Source organism: Nicotiana tomentosiformis, chromosome 8 (genome assembly GCF_000390325.3).
Source record: "Nicotiana tomentosiformis chromosome 8, ASM39032v3, whole genome shotgun sequence".
Classification (NCBI taxonomy): Eukaryota; Viridiplantae; Streptophyta; class Magnoliopsida; order Solanales; family Solanaceae; genus Nicotiana; species Nicotiana tomentosiformis.
In genome coordinates this window covers 18,728,829-18,742,913 of record NC_090819.1, presented here as the reverse complement: position 1 = coordinate 18,742,913, position 14,085 = coordinate 18,728,829, and the positions used below count along the sequence as shown (strand labels likewise).

The window sequence follows — 14,085 nt, the reverse complement described above, 5'->3', positions numbered from 1 at the left end:
AATTCATATCTTAAAAGTTCAATTCATATCCTAAAAGTTCAATTCACAAGAACAAATCCTAAAAACTAAAATTTCAATTCATATCCTACGAGTTTAAACATAAACTAACTAAACTAAAGAAATTCAACCCATACCCTAAACTAAACTAATTCATAAATAATTGACTAATTAACAAAACTAATTAGTTAATAAAACTAATTAACAAAACTAATTAAAACAAGACCTAAACCCTAATCCTCAATAAAATGCAATGTTCAAATAATTGAAACACTAATCAATTGAAACTAATTCATAACTAATTAACAAAACCTGAAAATAATAAATAAATGGGTTGTAATTCAAACCTAGAATTTTTAGGAGATGGAGAAGGAGATCGAGGGCGGCAGTGGCAGTGGCAGCGGCGACGGCGCGACGACGGCGAGGGTGAGGGCTGGACGGCGAGGGGGAGGGCTGGACGGTGAGGGGGAGGGCTGGGAGAAGGAGAGAGGGGAATGAAGGTTTAGAGTGAAGAAGAGGGAAAAATTTCAAAAAAATGGGAGTTTCCCCTATTTTTCACTTCTCTGATTTTAGAATTACCGACCAAAGTTGGTCGGTAATTTTGGTCGGTACATTAAGTGCTGACCGTTTGACCAAAAATCGACCAACTTTGGTCGCGTTTTTTTAAAAAAAAAATTTAAATTTTTTAACCGACCAACGTTGGTCGGTAATTTTAAATATAAATTCTTAAATATTATAAAATATTTTAAATAATAAAATAATTATTAAAATTTAAAAAATTGGATCCAGATTACCGACCAATGTTGGTCGGTAATCCAAAATTTTCTTGTCTGACCAGCTATTGACCAATTTACCGACCAACGTTGGTCGGTATTTAGTTTTAAAAAAATATAAATGTTTTTTTCCCCAGTTTGCGTCCAACCTGGACGGTTTTTGGTCGCATTTTTTGACCGACCAACATTGGTCGGAAATAATTGATCGGTTTTTAGCAAATTTTTAGTAGTGAGTGAGTCTTAAAGGTAGGCCAAAACCTAATTTCTTGTTTCAAAGATCTCTGAGGGTATGGTAAAAGAGGGGAGTGAAGGAGCGGTGGGGTATGGAGAAAGATTGGAGGGTATTTTTAAAACGTCACGTGAATTTAAAAAAAAAGATAAAAAAAATCTAGGATTTAAAAATTCTGAAAAATTGATCTATTAGTGGGAAAGGGCAAGGATGACCTCGATAGGTAATGACGGGTAAAATTACTACCCATTTTAAACGAAAGGTATAATTGTTCTATTTCGTATAGTAAAATAACGGTTTTGGTCTTTTTTCGATAATTATATAACATTTGTCTTCTAATTTTAATCTCTTAATTATGGTTACTCAAGTTTTTACTTAACTTTTGGTGAAATCTTGTGATTTGGGTGTAAATACCGAGTTCGAGTTGAATTCCACTGATTCTCTATTACCTAATCGGAGCTTTCCTCTTAAATATGTACAAAAACAATCTCAAGAGAGGGAAAATATGAAAAAATCCAGAAAATATTTTTCTAAAACAACCAAAAAGAAAAATTACACGAAGGAGCCATTACAATGACGACTGTTAAGATGTGGTTAATTTTGTTGATGACATCTTCATGTTCAGAAATTCATCTCTTTGGCAAATGATTGGCTGGTCAAATTGAAAATGCATGCTTTCTGAATTAGACCAGAGCAACATGAAGAAAAAACAAATATACAAAGCCGAATTCAAAATTTAAATTTTATGTGTTAGAAATTAAAAATTCTACCACAAGTTATTGTTTATTAGATTTAATTTTATTATTTATAGAAATTTTGATGCATAAAAAGAATCTAAATTAAAATTACTGATTTCAGATGAATCCACGAAAATTAACACTATAGCCGCCTCGAATATATGTAGTCAAATTTTCTTATGTGCAAATTGCTAATGCACTAAATGATGATAAATTTAATATCCCAGTTGCGTATATACATCAAACTTCCACTTGAAATATCAATTTCTAATATTAAACTTACATAATTGATTGGTCCAACTGCTTAGCACATAGTTTCTTGCGTGTGGGCAACCAATTTGGTTTCTATCTGGCTGTTCACTGGCCCTACCAACCAATAACATCTCAGATTTAATATCTACGATAAGATTATTAGGATTTCATTTGTATTATCCGTTAAATTAATATTTTGCTGCTGATGTATCCCTTCTTTCCTGTCTGGATAATTTACATTATATTTATTGCACGGTAATATCGTTTTACGTAGGATTTAAATTATGATATACACTGATGTAATAGTAGGTGATTAATATCTTTTTACCTGATATAATAAGTCATTTACCATGTTTTCGAGATTTTTAATTCATATTTGATATTAAAGGTTACGTGTTTATTTTTTTAACTTTCAGTGTATATTTTTAATTTAAGGAATTGGGTTATCAAGTTTCAGCCATTATCGTGTTGAAAAATAGTTGCTTCTATATATCTAAGTGACTCCTTTTCTTTTATGGTATTTTCAAAGTTAGGGCATTAGTTAGCTATTCTTATTGCAAAATATGAAATGTTAATATTTATTGACAGCTTTTCTTTAGTTTATGCGCTTTGTAAATGGTTAATTGAACAAATATTTAAGTTTTATACACTAAACTCTGTAAAAAATATTAGTACATCATAAATAATCTAATCGTAATTTTTATTTTTTGACACCATTAATATATAAGCAAAAAAAGCTCATTAGACTTTCTACGCATTTTTCTAGTGTGTATAGTACCAATTGGTTCGATGGTACTTCTCAGATGATCTTTTACTAAAACTATCTATCATCTTTCTCACATTCAATTTTTTTTCTTTATTTGGTATCTTGTATTCGTATAGATGAAGTTCGACTAAATCTGAATTCGTATTGAAAAATTTCACAGTGGGTGTAAAGAGGCAAAACACTTCCTAACAAAGGTGAAGCTATGTTCAGAGTTCGAATCTAAAATCTCTAATTAAGGATAAAAAAATACTTATCACCGCGATTGTTGGTTTTTCATATTCAGTTTACATTGTAGCAGAAGTTGAATGCACATCATAATTTTGTTCGCATATACTAGACAATGTAGACATAGTTTCTACATCTTTTTGTCGATGATGCCATCACATCAACCATAATTCTTACACGCAATTAGTTAGAAGTTGGTATCCTAGTGGCGGAGTCAGGATTTTCATCAAGGGGAGTCAAAATATAAAGAAACAAACTCACCAAGAAGTCAATGAGTGTCATTATATAATAAATAGTATATATTTATTTTATTTTTTAAAAAAAAATTATCAAACTATACAGTGTAATTTTCCGGCGAAGGGTTGACACGCATGTGGCTCTGCCATTGTCCCCCCAAAAAAAACCATCCCACAAACTTTGTCTTGTCAAAGAATATTACACTTAGAAAATTTAATCACGTCGTTAATTACTTAGACTAAATTGTATAATGTGGTCTCAGTTTCATTTCATAAAGAAAATTAAAGACGATGAAGAAGAAGAAAGCATAAATTAAACTGAGAAAAAAGGAAATGAGAAACCATTTCAAAGTAACGCACATTTTATAGTATTGAAGAATCAAAAGGAAAAGCGTTGAAAAATGTACATACACACTGTTTGAGATAATCTTGTACAAACTACAAAGTACAAACTAACACAGGTAAGAGAGGAGGGAGAAAACACTAACAAAGAATATAACAAATCATGTTTTTGTCTTCTTTCTTATACAGTAACCACAAAACATAGAAAAATGAAAATACAAAAAAAAAAAAAAAAAAAAAATCAACTCTTACACAGAGAGACAAACAAATTGAAATATTCATCAAGCTTTTGGTGGTTCTGGTGCTGCTGCAGGTGCTTCTTCCACCTTGGCAGGTGCCACGTCAGCTGCAGGTGCCACCTCAGCTGCAGGTGCAGGTGCTGGTTCCTCCTCTTTCTTTGCTTCGGCTTCAACAACTATCTCTTTCTCCTTCACCTCAACAGGAGCAGCTGCAATTGCCTCGGCTTCAGAGGCGGCGGCTACTGAGGCCGCGGCCTCTTCTTCTGAAGAGGAGGCGGCTACTGGGACCGCCGCCTCTTCTACTTTCTTGTTTTCAGTGACTATGAAAGTAGAGACTTTCTCGAACACAAATAGAACTGGACCAGATACATAGGAAGGCCCAAAGTTTGAACTTGCTTCACTTACTGCTTTTGATCCCGGAAATTCTTCATGCAAATACAACAAAAAATCAACATTTCATACCATGAAAATTATAAAGTGTTTAACTTTTATATAACGACAGTGGAAGAAAATTTACTTTTATGAAGGTTACATATAAATATCTTTTGAGTTGATTGATAATATCGGTATATACAAGTAAATCTCTAATATAAAGAATTTTCACATCCTAAAACAACAGTAAATAAATTCCATAATAAATGGAAGTAGTTATCAGAAAAATAAGGCACACACCTACTACAACAAGTCTAGTTACACAAATTGTGTGCAGAAGTCTTTATGCTGCTAATATCCATATATATATACAGGTTAATTAAACCCTAATGGAATAAATAGTACTTCCTCAATTTTATTTGATGTGATGGGGTTGGAGTGCAAGGGTCAAACTACTTAATTATTTTTATATAAATTTAGGCCTAGGTTCTTTAAATTTATTGAAAATAATATTTACTTTTTTGAAAAATACATAAGAAGTACTATCATATGTCGCAATAGTTAATAATTTAAAAATAAATTTAAGAATATTAAAAAAATCATGATCAAATAATTAAGAAACTCATTGACTCCGAATAGTAAAATTATAGTGTTACGTAAAATAAAATAGAAGTAAATATAATTGCTGACATATACAGCAAATACTACTGTGTCATATGAAAATACAAAGTAAAAGAAATGAAGGCCTACCAATCTTGACAAGCTCATCAAGTAATTTCTGGACTTCAGTTGAGTGTTTCTTCAGTCCTGAAACCTTTGGTTCTTTCACCAAAGTCTTTTTTTTTCCATCATAAAGAGATAAGAGCAGTAAGTTCTATGTTTGTTTGCAATAATATATAGTAATAAAGCATATATTATTACTATATATTTTTCCTTTTTAATATTTAAATAAAGTATGTAAATAAAAACCTTGATCTCAACTGCAGCAGCTTCATAAATTTCAACAACTTTAGGTTGGAGCTCAGTCTTCTTATCTTCGAACTCTTTGCTGTATAGCTCCTGAAATTTATTAGACAATAACTCATATTAATTTGTTTATAACTAGGTAAATAAGCAAAAAATTACCCTGCCCTTGTCTTTATATTTTTCTTCTTTTTTGCCTCTTTTATGGGCTTAATTTGAATAAAAAGAAGAGTTCAGCTTCTATAGACTAATGGTATAAAGAATTTTTACACACTCAAGCTACCAAAAAGTAGTTATAGACAATAAATGATAATAAATGAGATTAATAACATATACAAGTAAGACAGATTATTTGTTACCACATATTAAAAAATACGCGATAATGTAAATTTGTTTTTACCTTAGCCTCGTCAAAAGTCTTGCATGCCTCAGCAGCAGCAGCCTTCTTTGGTCCATTTTTATCAAAAATCTGCTTGATTTTTGGAACAACCTTGGCTTGCCAGTAACCCATCTTTATTTCTTTAAATATGTATATCTGTAGCCAAAAAAAGAATTGTTAATACTTAAAATTCTTGCTATACATGTATATATATTTGCTAATCCTAATTAAAAATTTAAAAAGAAAAAGGAAGTAAGGAATTAGGCATATTTGCTATTGTGAACACCTAGCATAAGATTATGAAATTAATAAACTTAAAAAAAAGAATAGAAAAGATGAAACACCAAAAGATTTAATACTAAAAATGAAGAGAAAACAAGAAAGAATTAAGTGGTGTTAGTTTCACTTACATGAATGAAGAAAGCAAACTGAATTTTCTCCTCTTTGTTTGCAAATTGTGGCTTTAGCTTTTGGCTCTCTAATAATAAAACAGATAACTGTTGTGCTAGTGTTTATATATATGTGGACAATTTAGCAAAACTCTTATTTTTGTAGCTAACTGTGCTTCCAAATATAAGGCCTGGCACAAAGACTTATTTCCAACCAAATACTCCCTGTCTTTCCAATTATTTACACTTGTACCTTTTATATATATATATATATATATATATATATGTATATGTGTGTGTGAAATACATAAATATTTGATAATAATATCAGTGGTAGTAATAGTTTCTTATTTATATTAATATAAAATTATGTATCACCCTCTTTTTCTATTATATAAGAGGTCTCAAAAACTTAGACATTATGAAGTGAGGGAAATGGTAAATTAAGGTTTAAATTTTAATAGAAATAAAATTACTTTAAGTAATTTCTTTCGTCTGTCTAAGCACTAATTAATATAGTTACTCAGCATTCATACTAACGGGAGGTAACATATACAAGTAAATAATTGAAGTATGTATAAGTTGAACTGGACTACAGTTATTTAAAAAAAAGAGGTCTCTCTAACTTATTCAAGGCTTATAATCGTCCTTTCGCGATTTAAGAAATGTTGGGGTTTAGGTTTAATTGACTAAACTAAGCAAATGATATAATTTGGGGGACAGGAGCAGAATATGAAGGGCAAAATGGGAAATGAGATTGACAGCTAGCAAACGGCTCAATCAGAGGTGGAGTGGGACCCAAGCCAGCTTGACAACTTGCTCACGTGGCTTCGCTGGATCTATAAAAAGATCACGTCGTCAAACAAATTGCGCCGTTGAAAACCACCCTCCTTATTCAATCCAAATTACATATATTGCCATCCGATTTAAGAGATTACAAACTTGCACGTTTTATCCTCTATGTTTTATTCTTTGCACGAATGAGGAAACTTATGTCTTGTTTATAGGTCAAGCACCTTTTATACATTTTTATTTATTTATTTTGTTTTAAATTTAAGTTTTAATTAGTTTAAAAACTCAACACATAGTTTTCCCTTTATATCTATTCCTTTTTTCAATTGCATACCATTTATAATTGTTCAAACTAATATAAATATCTCTTTTTGTGACCAGCACTAATTCCAAAACAATTAGTGTAACACACGTAACAATCCTTTGTATCAATCATGCAATTAAATCTGTTAAATTGAAAAGGACAAATAATTATTTAAAGATAGACTAATTTTTATTCCTTGTTTAAAAAGAGTGGATTGAAAATCTAACTAAAACAAAATGCAACAAACAGGTCGAATCAATAAGTAGTTGATGGAGTAGTACTTTTACCTACTTATAAATAGAATGACTAAAAATTGAGATGTGTATGCCAAAATTTAAAGTTTAAGGGTTCAGAATTTTAGTCTTTTTAAGTTATTAAATTTTAAATTAATATTTTATAAACTTCTTAAAATAAATATAAAATTTGGTTTAAGTTACTCATTTGATCGAACCCGTAACCTACACGCTAACTCAGCCCTATATATATGTGGGGTGAGGGTTGGTTAGAAGGTTATTGCAAATTAAAAGGATCAATGATGAATGTATATTTGATAAATGATTTGATAGTAGGGCCATTGGGGTGATGATAATAAGTTGTCAAGCACATGGAGGTGATTATAAATTAAAGAGGTGATTAAGGAATTAAGACATAATAAGAGTTGGAGACAAGGAATATAGATTTGTTAATTTATTGTGTGTTGATTGCTTAGGATTATTTATAGACTGATGACTAGGAAGGACACCTAACAGAGAGAAATTCAAAAATAACCAGATTTATAAGTAGTAATTGAAAAATAGTTACAGTTTAAAAAATAATCAAAATTTAGGTACTTTTCATGTAAAGATAAATTTGAACGAAAATACTGTTCAAAATCTAGAAAATATTCCAGCATAATATACTGGAGTTCGAATTTTTATATGTGAACTTCCAGCATATTATACTGGAACTCCATCATAATATACTAGAGTTCCAGCATAATATACTGTCCAACATAATAAGCTTGAAGTTTATACACAGGTGCTCCAATCTCCAATATATTATGTTGGAACTTTCCGTGTGCTGGAGTTCCAGAATAATATGCTGGAAGTTTATACACAGGTGCACCAATCTCCAGTATACTATGCTGGAACTTTCCGTATTGCAGCAAAATAGTGGCTATTTTTCAATGACTTTGCAAACATTGTCTATTTATCAATTACCACTCTGACAACTGACTAGCCCGTGCAATTTTCACCGCCTAACGCCCTCTAAGTAGTTTTTTATTTTGTTTTTAAAAAAAGGAGGTTTAAGTAATATACATACAGTAACAAAAATATTTTATTATTAATGTAATTTAAACGTTTTTAAGTTACTTATCATCTACCCTGATTACTAAGCGTTAAATAGAAATACTTATAAGTATAATTACTTCTTAAGTGATTTATTGTCGACGCATAGAATTTTAACAAAGCGGTCGTTTTCTTGTCAGCAAATATACTTTTTTTCTTCAGCGTCATTTAATAGGTTCAATTATATAACAAAATCAAGGCGTAAATTTTATAAATAGTTATATAATTATGTTTTTTTTCACCAAATTTATATAACTATAATATTTAACACAAAAATCACAAGACTTTGAGCTACTAACACAAAAGTCACAATTTCCAGAAAATTTAAGTTTCAAATGCAATATTGTTTTACTTCAATTTTTTTAATTGAAAAAAGGCATAAATACTCCCTTGTACTATGGTCGAATTTTTATCAACACACCTATTTTAGGAAAGTTGGGTCTTCCCGTAATTATAACCTTTTTGTTAATAGGTCAAGGTATTGTGGTTTTTGTATTAAAAAATATAGTTATATGACTTGGGTGAAAGAAAAAAGATTATAGTTACATGACTATTTGTGAAATTTAAACTTGTGAGATTTATGGTTTAAAATTGTTATCTCTTGACCACTTCTAGATTTTTTTCTGTTCTTTTAAATAGTGAAAGATCTTTTCTTTAGGGCTCGTTCTTACAAATTACAACACTAGACAATTCCAGAGGGGCTTATGTGGTTAAAAACTTAGTCGTATTCGATGTTACATAAAATCAAAAAATGTATACTATTAAGAAATGTATGACATAAATGAGATTCTTCTATACTTAACATGAAATTTGGGGTTTAAGTTCAGGGAATGAAATTTCTTTCGCTAGGGAGCGCTTCCCCTTATATAAGCTCTACAGAGCGCAATTTAAATTAATTGGGTAGTGACTTCTGGACACCATATGGTGAAACCGAAAAAAGATGCATGATATATATTTGCACGTAGACTTTTTTCACTTAATCATAATTACTTAATAGTATATTTTTACTTTGCAGTAAACATCGAATACAAATATATTTTTTGCGTCTTATATTATTCCTAGGGGCTCTTTAGGTTGTTTCTCTTGTATTTTCCTGTTTCTCCCCTTACAAAATATCCATTGATTATGCATCACACCCTTTTCATTCTGTATTATGGTAATCACTTGGATCGTAAGAATTTCATTCTAGAAAAAATTAAGTAATACATGATCGAATATGTTCCTGTTTCAATTTAATCAATATAATTATTTTTAAATTTAAAATAAAATGATTAATGTTCGTTTTAAATATATTTTACAAAAAGGATTTGTGCAGCAAATTATATATTTGACAGTATCAATAATTTTTGACAACTTTTTGAAGAAAGTATTTTGTAGTCCTGCCAACAGACAGTAAGTGAGATGTACATTGGAGAAACTTGCTGTTACCAGCAAATGAATACACCTTGTATTGCTTACCAAAACCACACATATTATTTTAACTCCCCCCCCCCCCCCCCCCCCCTTTTTGTATTTTGTATATTTTTAATAAATTACCAGAGTTTAGATGAAGGTACAGAAACATGAGCTGTTCTGTCATTACCTTATTTCTTACTCTTTTGTTTTTCGTTGGCATTTTGATAATTGCAAAAGACAAGTCACCTTAAATAAATTAGAAAATCACTCTATCCTATTCTATTCTATTTTTGTATGGATGTAAAATACATGGAGTAACAAGGAAGGATCCTAGAAGACCATTATATATGAACTTCATTTTATTTTTTATTCTTATTTGGTGTCTGATATTCGTATTGAGGTCCTGATTAATTTAAATTCACGTTGCGTAAAGTCTATTCAAAGGGAAAAATACTTTCTACCAAAATCTTTTTCATACCTAGAGATCGAACCCGGGACGTTTGTTAAAGATAGGAAATCCTATTCACTGCACTAGCTAAACTTTGATGGTAATGAACTCAATTTCTATGTAAAATTTAACCAATTTTATATTATACTAGGAAATAAGATATAAGTCTAATAAAAAATAAACTAAAAGAAAAAGAAGAAACAAATATCCATGAGCCACTATATTAATCCTACTACTATAACCTAATAATACTAGGAATCTGTAGATAAGATGACGTAGCTTTGATGTTTGACTGAAGAATTCTGTATTACTGTATATTAATGGCTCTTCTGTCATCTTGAAAATGATCTTGATTTTAGCCATTCCCAAATTATTTTAGATTTCTTAATTGTTTTTTCTACTAGCATACGTCAAGTGACAACCCAAATGTACTCATATATCTCTACAATTATTAAACGATAAATAATATCCACAAATATTTACTCTAATTTTTTCCACTCCGATTTTGTACAGGTGCCCGTTAATAAGGATTTGCATCGTATAAGATCCACTAAAAAAATATTTTCCTAAGATTTTTCGTATTAATTAAGGATAAATGAATTTTATTATACCACCATAACCCTATGATGATCACTTTATCATTATTAGATGTTACATAACATACAATATGTATTATTTGTATATTATGCTCTTTACATAATGCATAACATATTGCGAGAACATAGACAAAAGTCACATAGTATACATTATCTCTGTAAATATTTACCCAAACAAAATTTCTTATTCCAAGGCCGTAGATGGCTTATTAAATAGCAACACTAGTCTTAAACTTGACTTAATCAAAATATAATTTTTGATGGGTATTATCATCCTAACGTGCAAGGTGGCAGGAAAAATAATTTTAGTCCCTTTAAATTTTAATGATGTATAGGAAGGAAAATGAAAAGTGAAAATAAGCTTTCACGTGAATGTTTGTGTAGGCATATAAAATTTGTATGAATTAAATTCATAAATTGATTGGGACTATATTTTAAATTCAAGATATATTAATTCAAATAAACTTATTGGACTAATATAATTGGATTAGTTATATAAGTCCAACATATATGAATTAAATAAATAAGTCTGAATCTGTTGGACTAGCCCATTTAATTGGCTACAAGTGATGAACCCAAGATGTTATCTTCCTAGAGGCCCAGTTTAGTGTCACACGTGAAATGACGTGGCACGCCAAGTCAAACGGAAGAACCAATAAGATCATGCCACATGTCAAAATGACAAGGCATGCCAAGTCACATTAAAAGGCCAATGACATCGCGTCACGTGTGCAAGTGACATATTCTTGCCAATCAAATGCGGCCTTGTCACACTTTAATTTGATTGGTCGGAAAGAGTTTGTTCTTATCATAACTCTTCCCTCCCACAACTATAAATAAGGATATTCATAACTCAGAAAAGACACCAGAAGTTATAACAAGAAGCAAGAGAGAGCTCGTGGATCAAACGTCGGAAATTTCTCTACAAGTTTCAAGCTTCAAGCAATCAAGTTCAAGCTCAAGAACGAAGAACAAATCAAGATTCAAGGAATACGAGTTCAAATCAAAGTTCGTGCTAGTTGAATCCAAGATCATCGTTCGTGGCAACAAATATAGATTCAAGATCAAACTCAAAGGCCCTTGAATTTATTTACTATTGAAAAGAAGAATCAGAGTATTTATAGAGATTGTAACACTCAAATATTTGAAATAAAATACTATGATTGTTGCAATATTTTTCGGTCTTGATTTTAATTTCTCGATGTAATTTATTGTCTACAAATTTTGGCAAGCCCAGTGGAACAATCTCTACCTCTCATCTCAACGTTTCAATCATCAAAGTCCAAGAATGTCGAAATGACTTCAAAGTAAACCAACTCCAGATCAACATCCACCAAGGCTGCTAATTCCAGGCTCTATCCTGATGCGGAAAACATCCTCGATGTTACCTGTGGAAGCTCCGGACCAGTTACGAGGAGCAAAGCAAGCTCTTTAGGACAACAAGCACTCCAAGTGTCGTCGACATCAAACCTTGTTTTTGGATCTTCATCCTCAAAAGGAGCAAGATCTTCCACAAACGCACATGAAGGAGGAAGCGATGTTGCTGAAAAGATTAAGAAAACTCTTGCTTTGCTTGACCTCTACGGATCCAAGAACTCTACTGTAAAGGAAGATGATGATGCTTCAAGTGATGGATCCTCCCCACTTACACCGCATAGCATGAGCCAATCGAGGATCAATCTATGTGACAATCCATGCTACTCTCCATCGTCCACAACAATCATGAAAGCCATGGTGACAACCGCTTCATCTGTGGAGGAGCAGTTGGCAAACTTGACGGAAGCAATTGCTGGCTTGACAAAGTGCATGCAAAATCAAGACGCTAGAATTAACAAGCTAACATACAGTGTAGGGATCTTTATGGAAGAAGAATCCACCCATGCATAGGGCAAGCTCCCAGAAGTTCTAGAGATTCATTCTCCCCCAAGATGAGTAACATCTGCTAAGGCTATCCCTGTCTCATCTGAAGGGATGATTCCAATCGATCAACTGAAGGAGTTCATTGAAAGAACTATTATGAATAATATGAAGTTGTTGCCAGGTCCTCCCTTACATACGCAAAGCCGTACATTACAAGGATCAATATGTTTAAGATGGCTGCTGGCTATCAACCTCCAAAGTTTCAACAATTTGATGGTAAAGGCAATCCAAAGCAACATGTGGCGCACTTCGTTGAGACATGCAACAACGCTGAGACTTATGGAGATTACCTCGTCAAGTAGTTTGTCCGCTCGCTAAAAGAAAATGCTTTTGATTGGGATACATACATCGAGGCGGGATCTATTGATAGTTGGGATCAACTAGAGCAAGAGTTCCTCAATCGCTTTTATAGAACAAGGCACACTGTGAGCATGGTGGAACTCACAAATACTCTTCAATGGAAGTTGAACTAGTTATCGACTTTATCAATCGTTGGAGGAATGCTAACCTCAACTGTAAAGTCATGCTTAGTAAAGCTTTGGCATAGAGATGTGCATCCAAGGCATGCATTGGGCATTGCATTACATCTTGCAAGGTATAAAGCCTAGCACATTTTAAGAACTTGTAACTCGTGCCCATGCCATGGAATTGAGCATGGCCTCCGCTGAAAATGAAAGGCTACCCATCTATGAACCTCGCAAAGGGAACGACAAGCAAGAAGTCAGGAAATGGAGAAAGTTCGTACCCAAGTATGAAAACAAAGAAGCTATGAATGTCAACACATCATCTGTGAAGTTCACGACGAAGGTGAGCAAGAAGCGGAGTATGAAATCCACTTCTTTTCAAGATAAGCCAAGTGAAAAGTTAACTCTAAAAGAAATGCAAGAGATGGAGTACCCATTTCTGGATTCTGATGTGCCAGCAATTTTTGAAGAACTCCTCGAGTTAAATCTCATTGAGTTTCCGGAGATGAAGCGTCCTAATGAAGCTGGTAAAATGAATGACTCAAATTACTACAAATGCCATCGACTCGTGAGCCACCCTCTCGAGAAGTGCTTTGTCTTCAAGGACAAAGTTATGGACTTGGCTCGTGAAAAGAAGATCGTGCTTAAAGATGAGAAAACGAGCGCAAACCAAGTCTCTATCACCTTTGGCTCATTCAGTTAAGATGAATTATGCAGTTTGAAAGAAAGTAAAGAGGAAGAATTACTGGAAAACAACAAAGTTGAAGTTGATCAACTTGATGATGATTAAGGTTGGTCGTTGGTGACTCGTCGTAGGCGCTACAAAAGGAGCCCACGTAAAGAATCGATAGAACAACCAATAAGGAAAATGATGGTAAAAAGACCAAGGAAACGGAATCCCGTTAAGCATTTGAAGAAGGCAAAAGTGGAAATGCACCA

The 14,085-nt window shown here is 32.2% G+C and overlaps 1 protein-coding gene across 1 annotated transcript; it reads right to left on the bottom strand.

Moving 5' to 3' along the window:
* Nucleotides 1-3,559: 3,559 nt before the first annotated feature.
* On the bottom strand, nucleotides 3,560-6,073 carry LOC104112135 (plasma membrane-associated cation-binding protein 1-like). Its single transcript, XM_009621979.4, has 5 exons — nucleotides 5,921-6,073; nucleotides 5,532-5,666; nucleotides 5,138-5,227; nucleotides 4,919-5,003; nucleotides 3,560-4,221 (listed from the first exon to the last, which is right to left on the bottom strand). The coding sequence occupies exons 2-5, from the start codon at nucleotides 5,640-5,642 to the stop codon at nucleotides 3,839-3,841; spliced, it is 669 nt and encodes a 222-aa protein (XP_009620274.1). The 5' UTR covers nucleotides 5,643-5,666; nucleotides 5,921-6,073; the 3' UTR covers nucleotides 3,560-3,838.
* Between the last annotated feature and the right edge of the window lie 8,012 nt (nucleotides 6,074-14,085).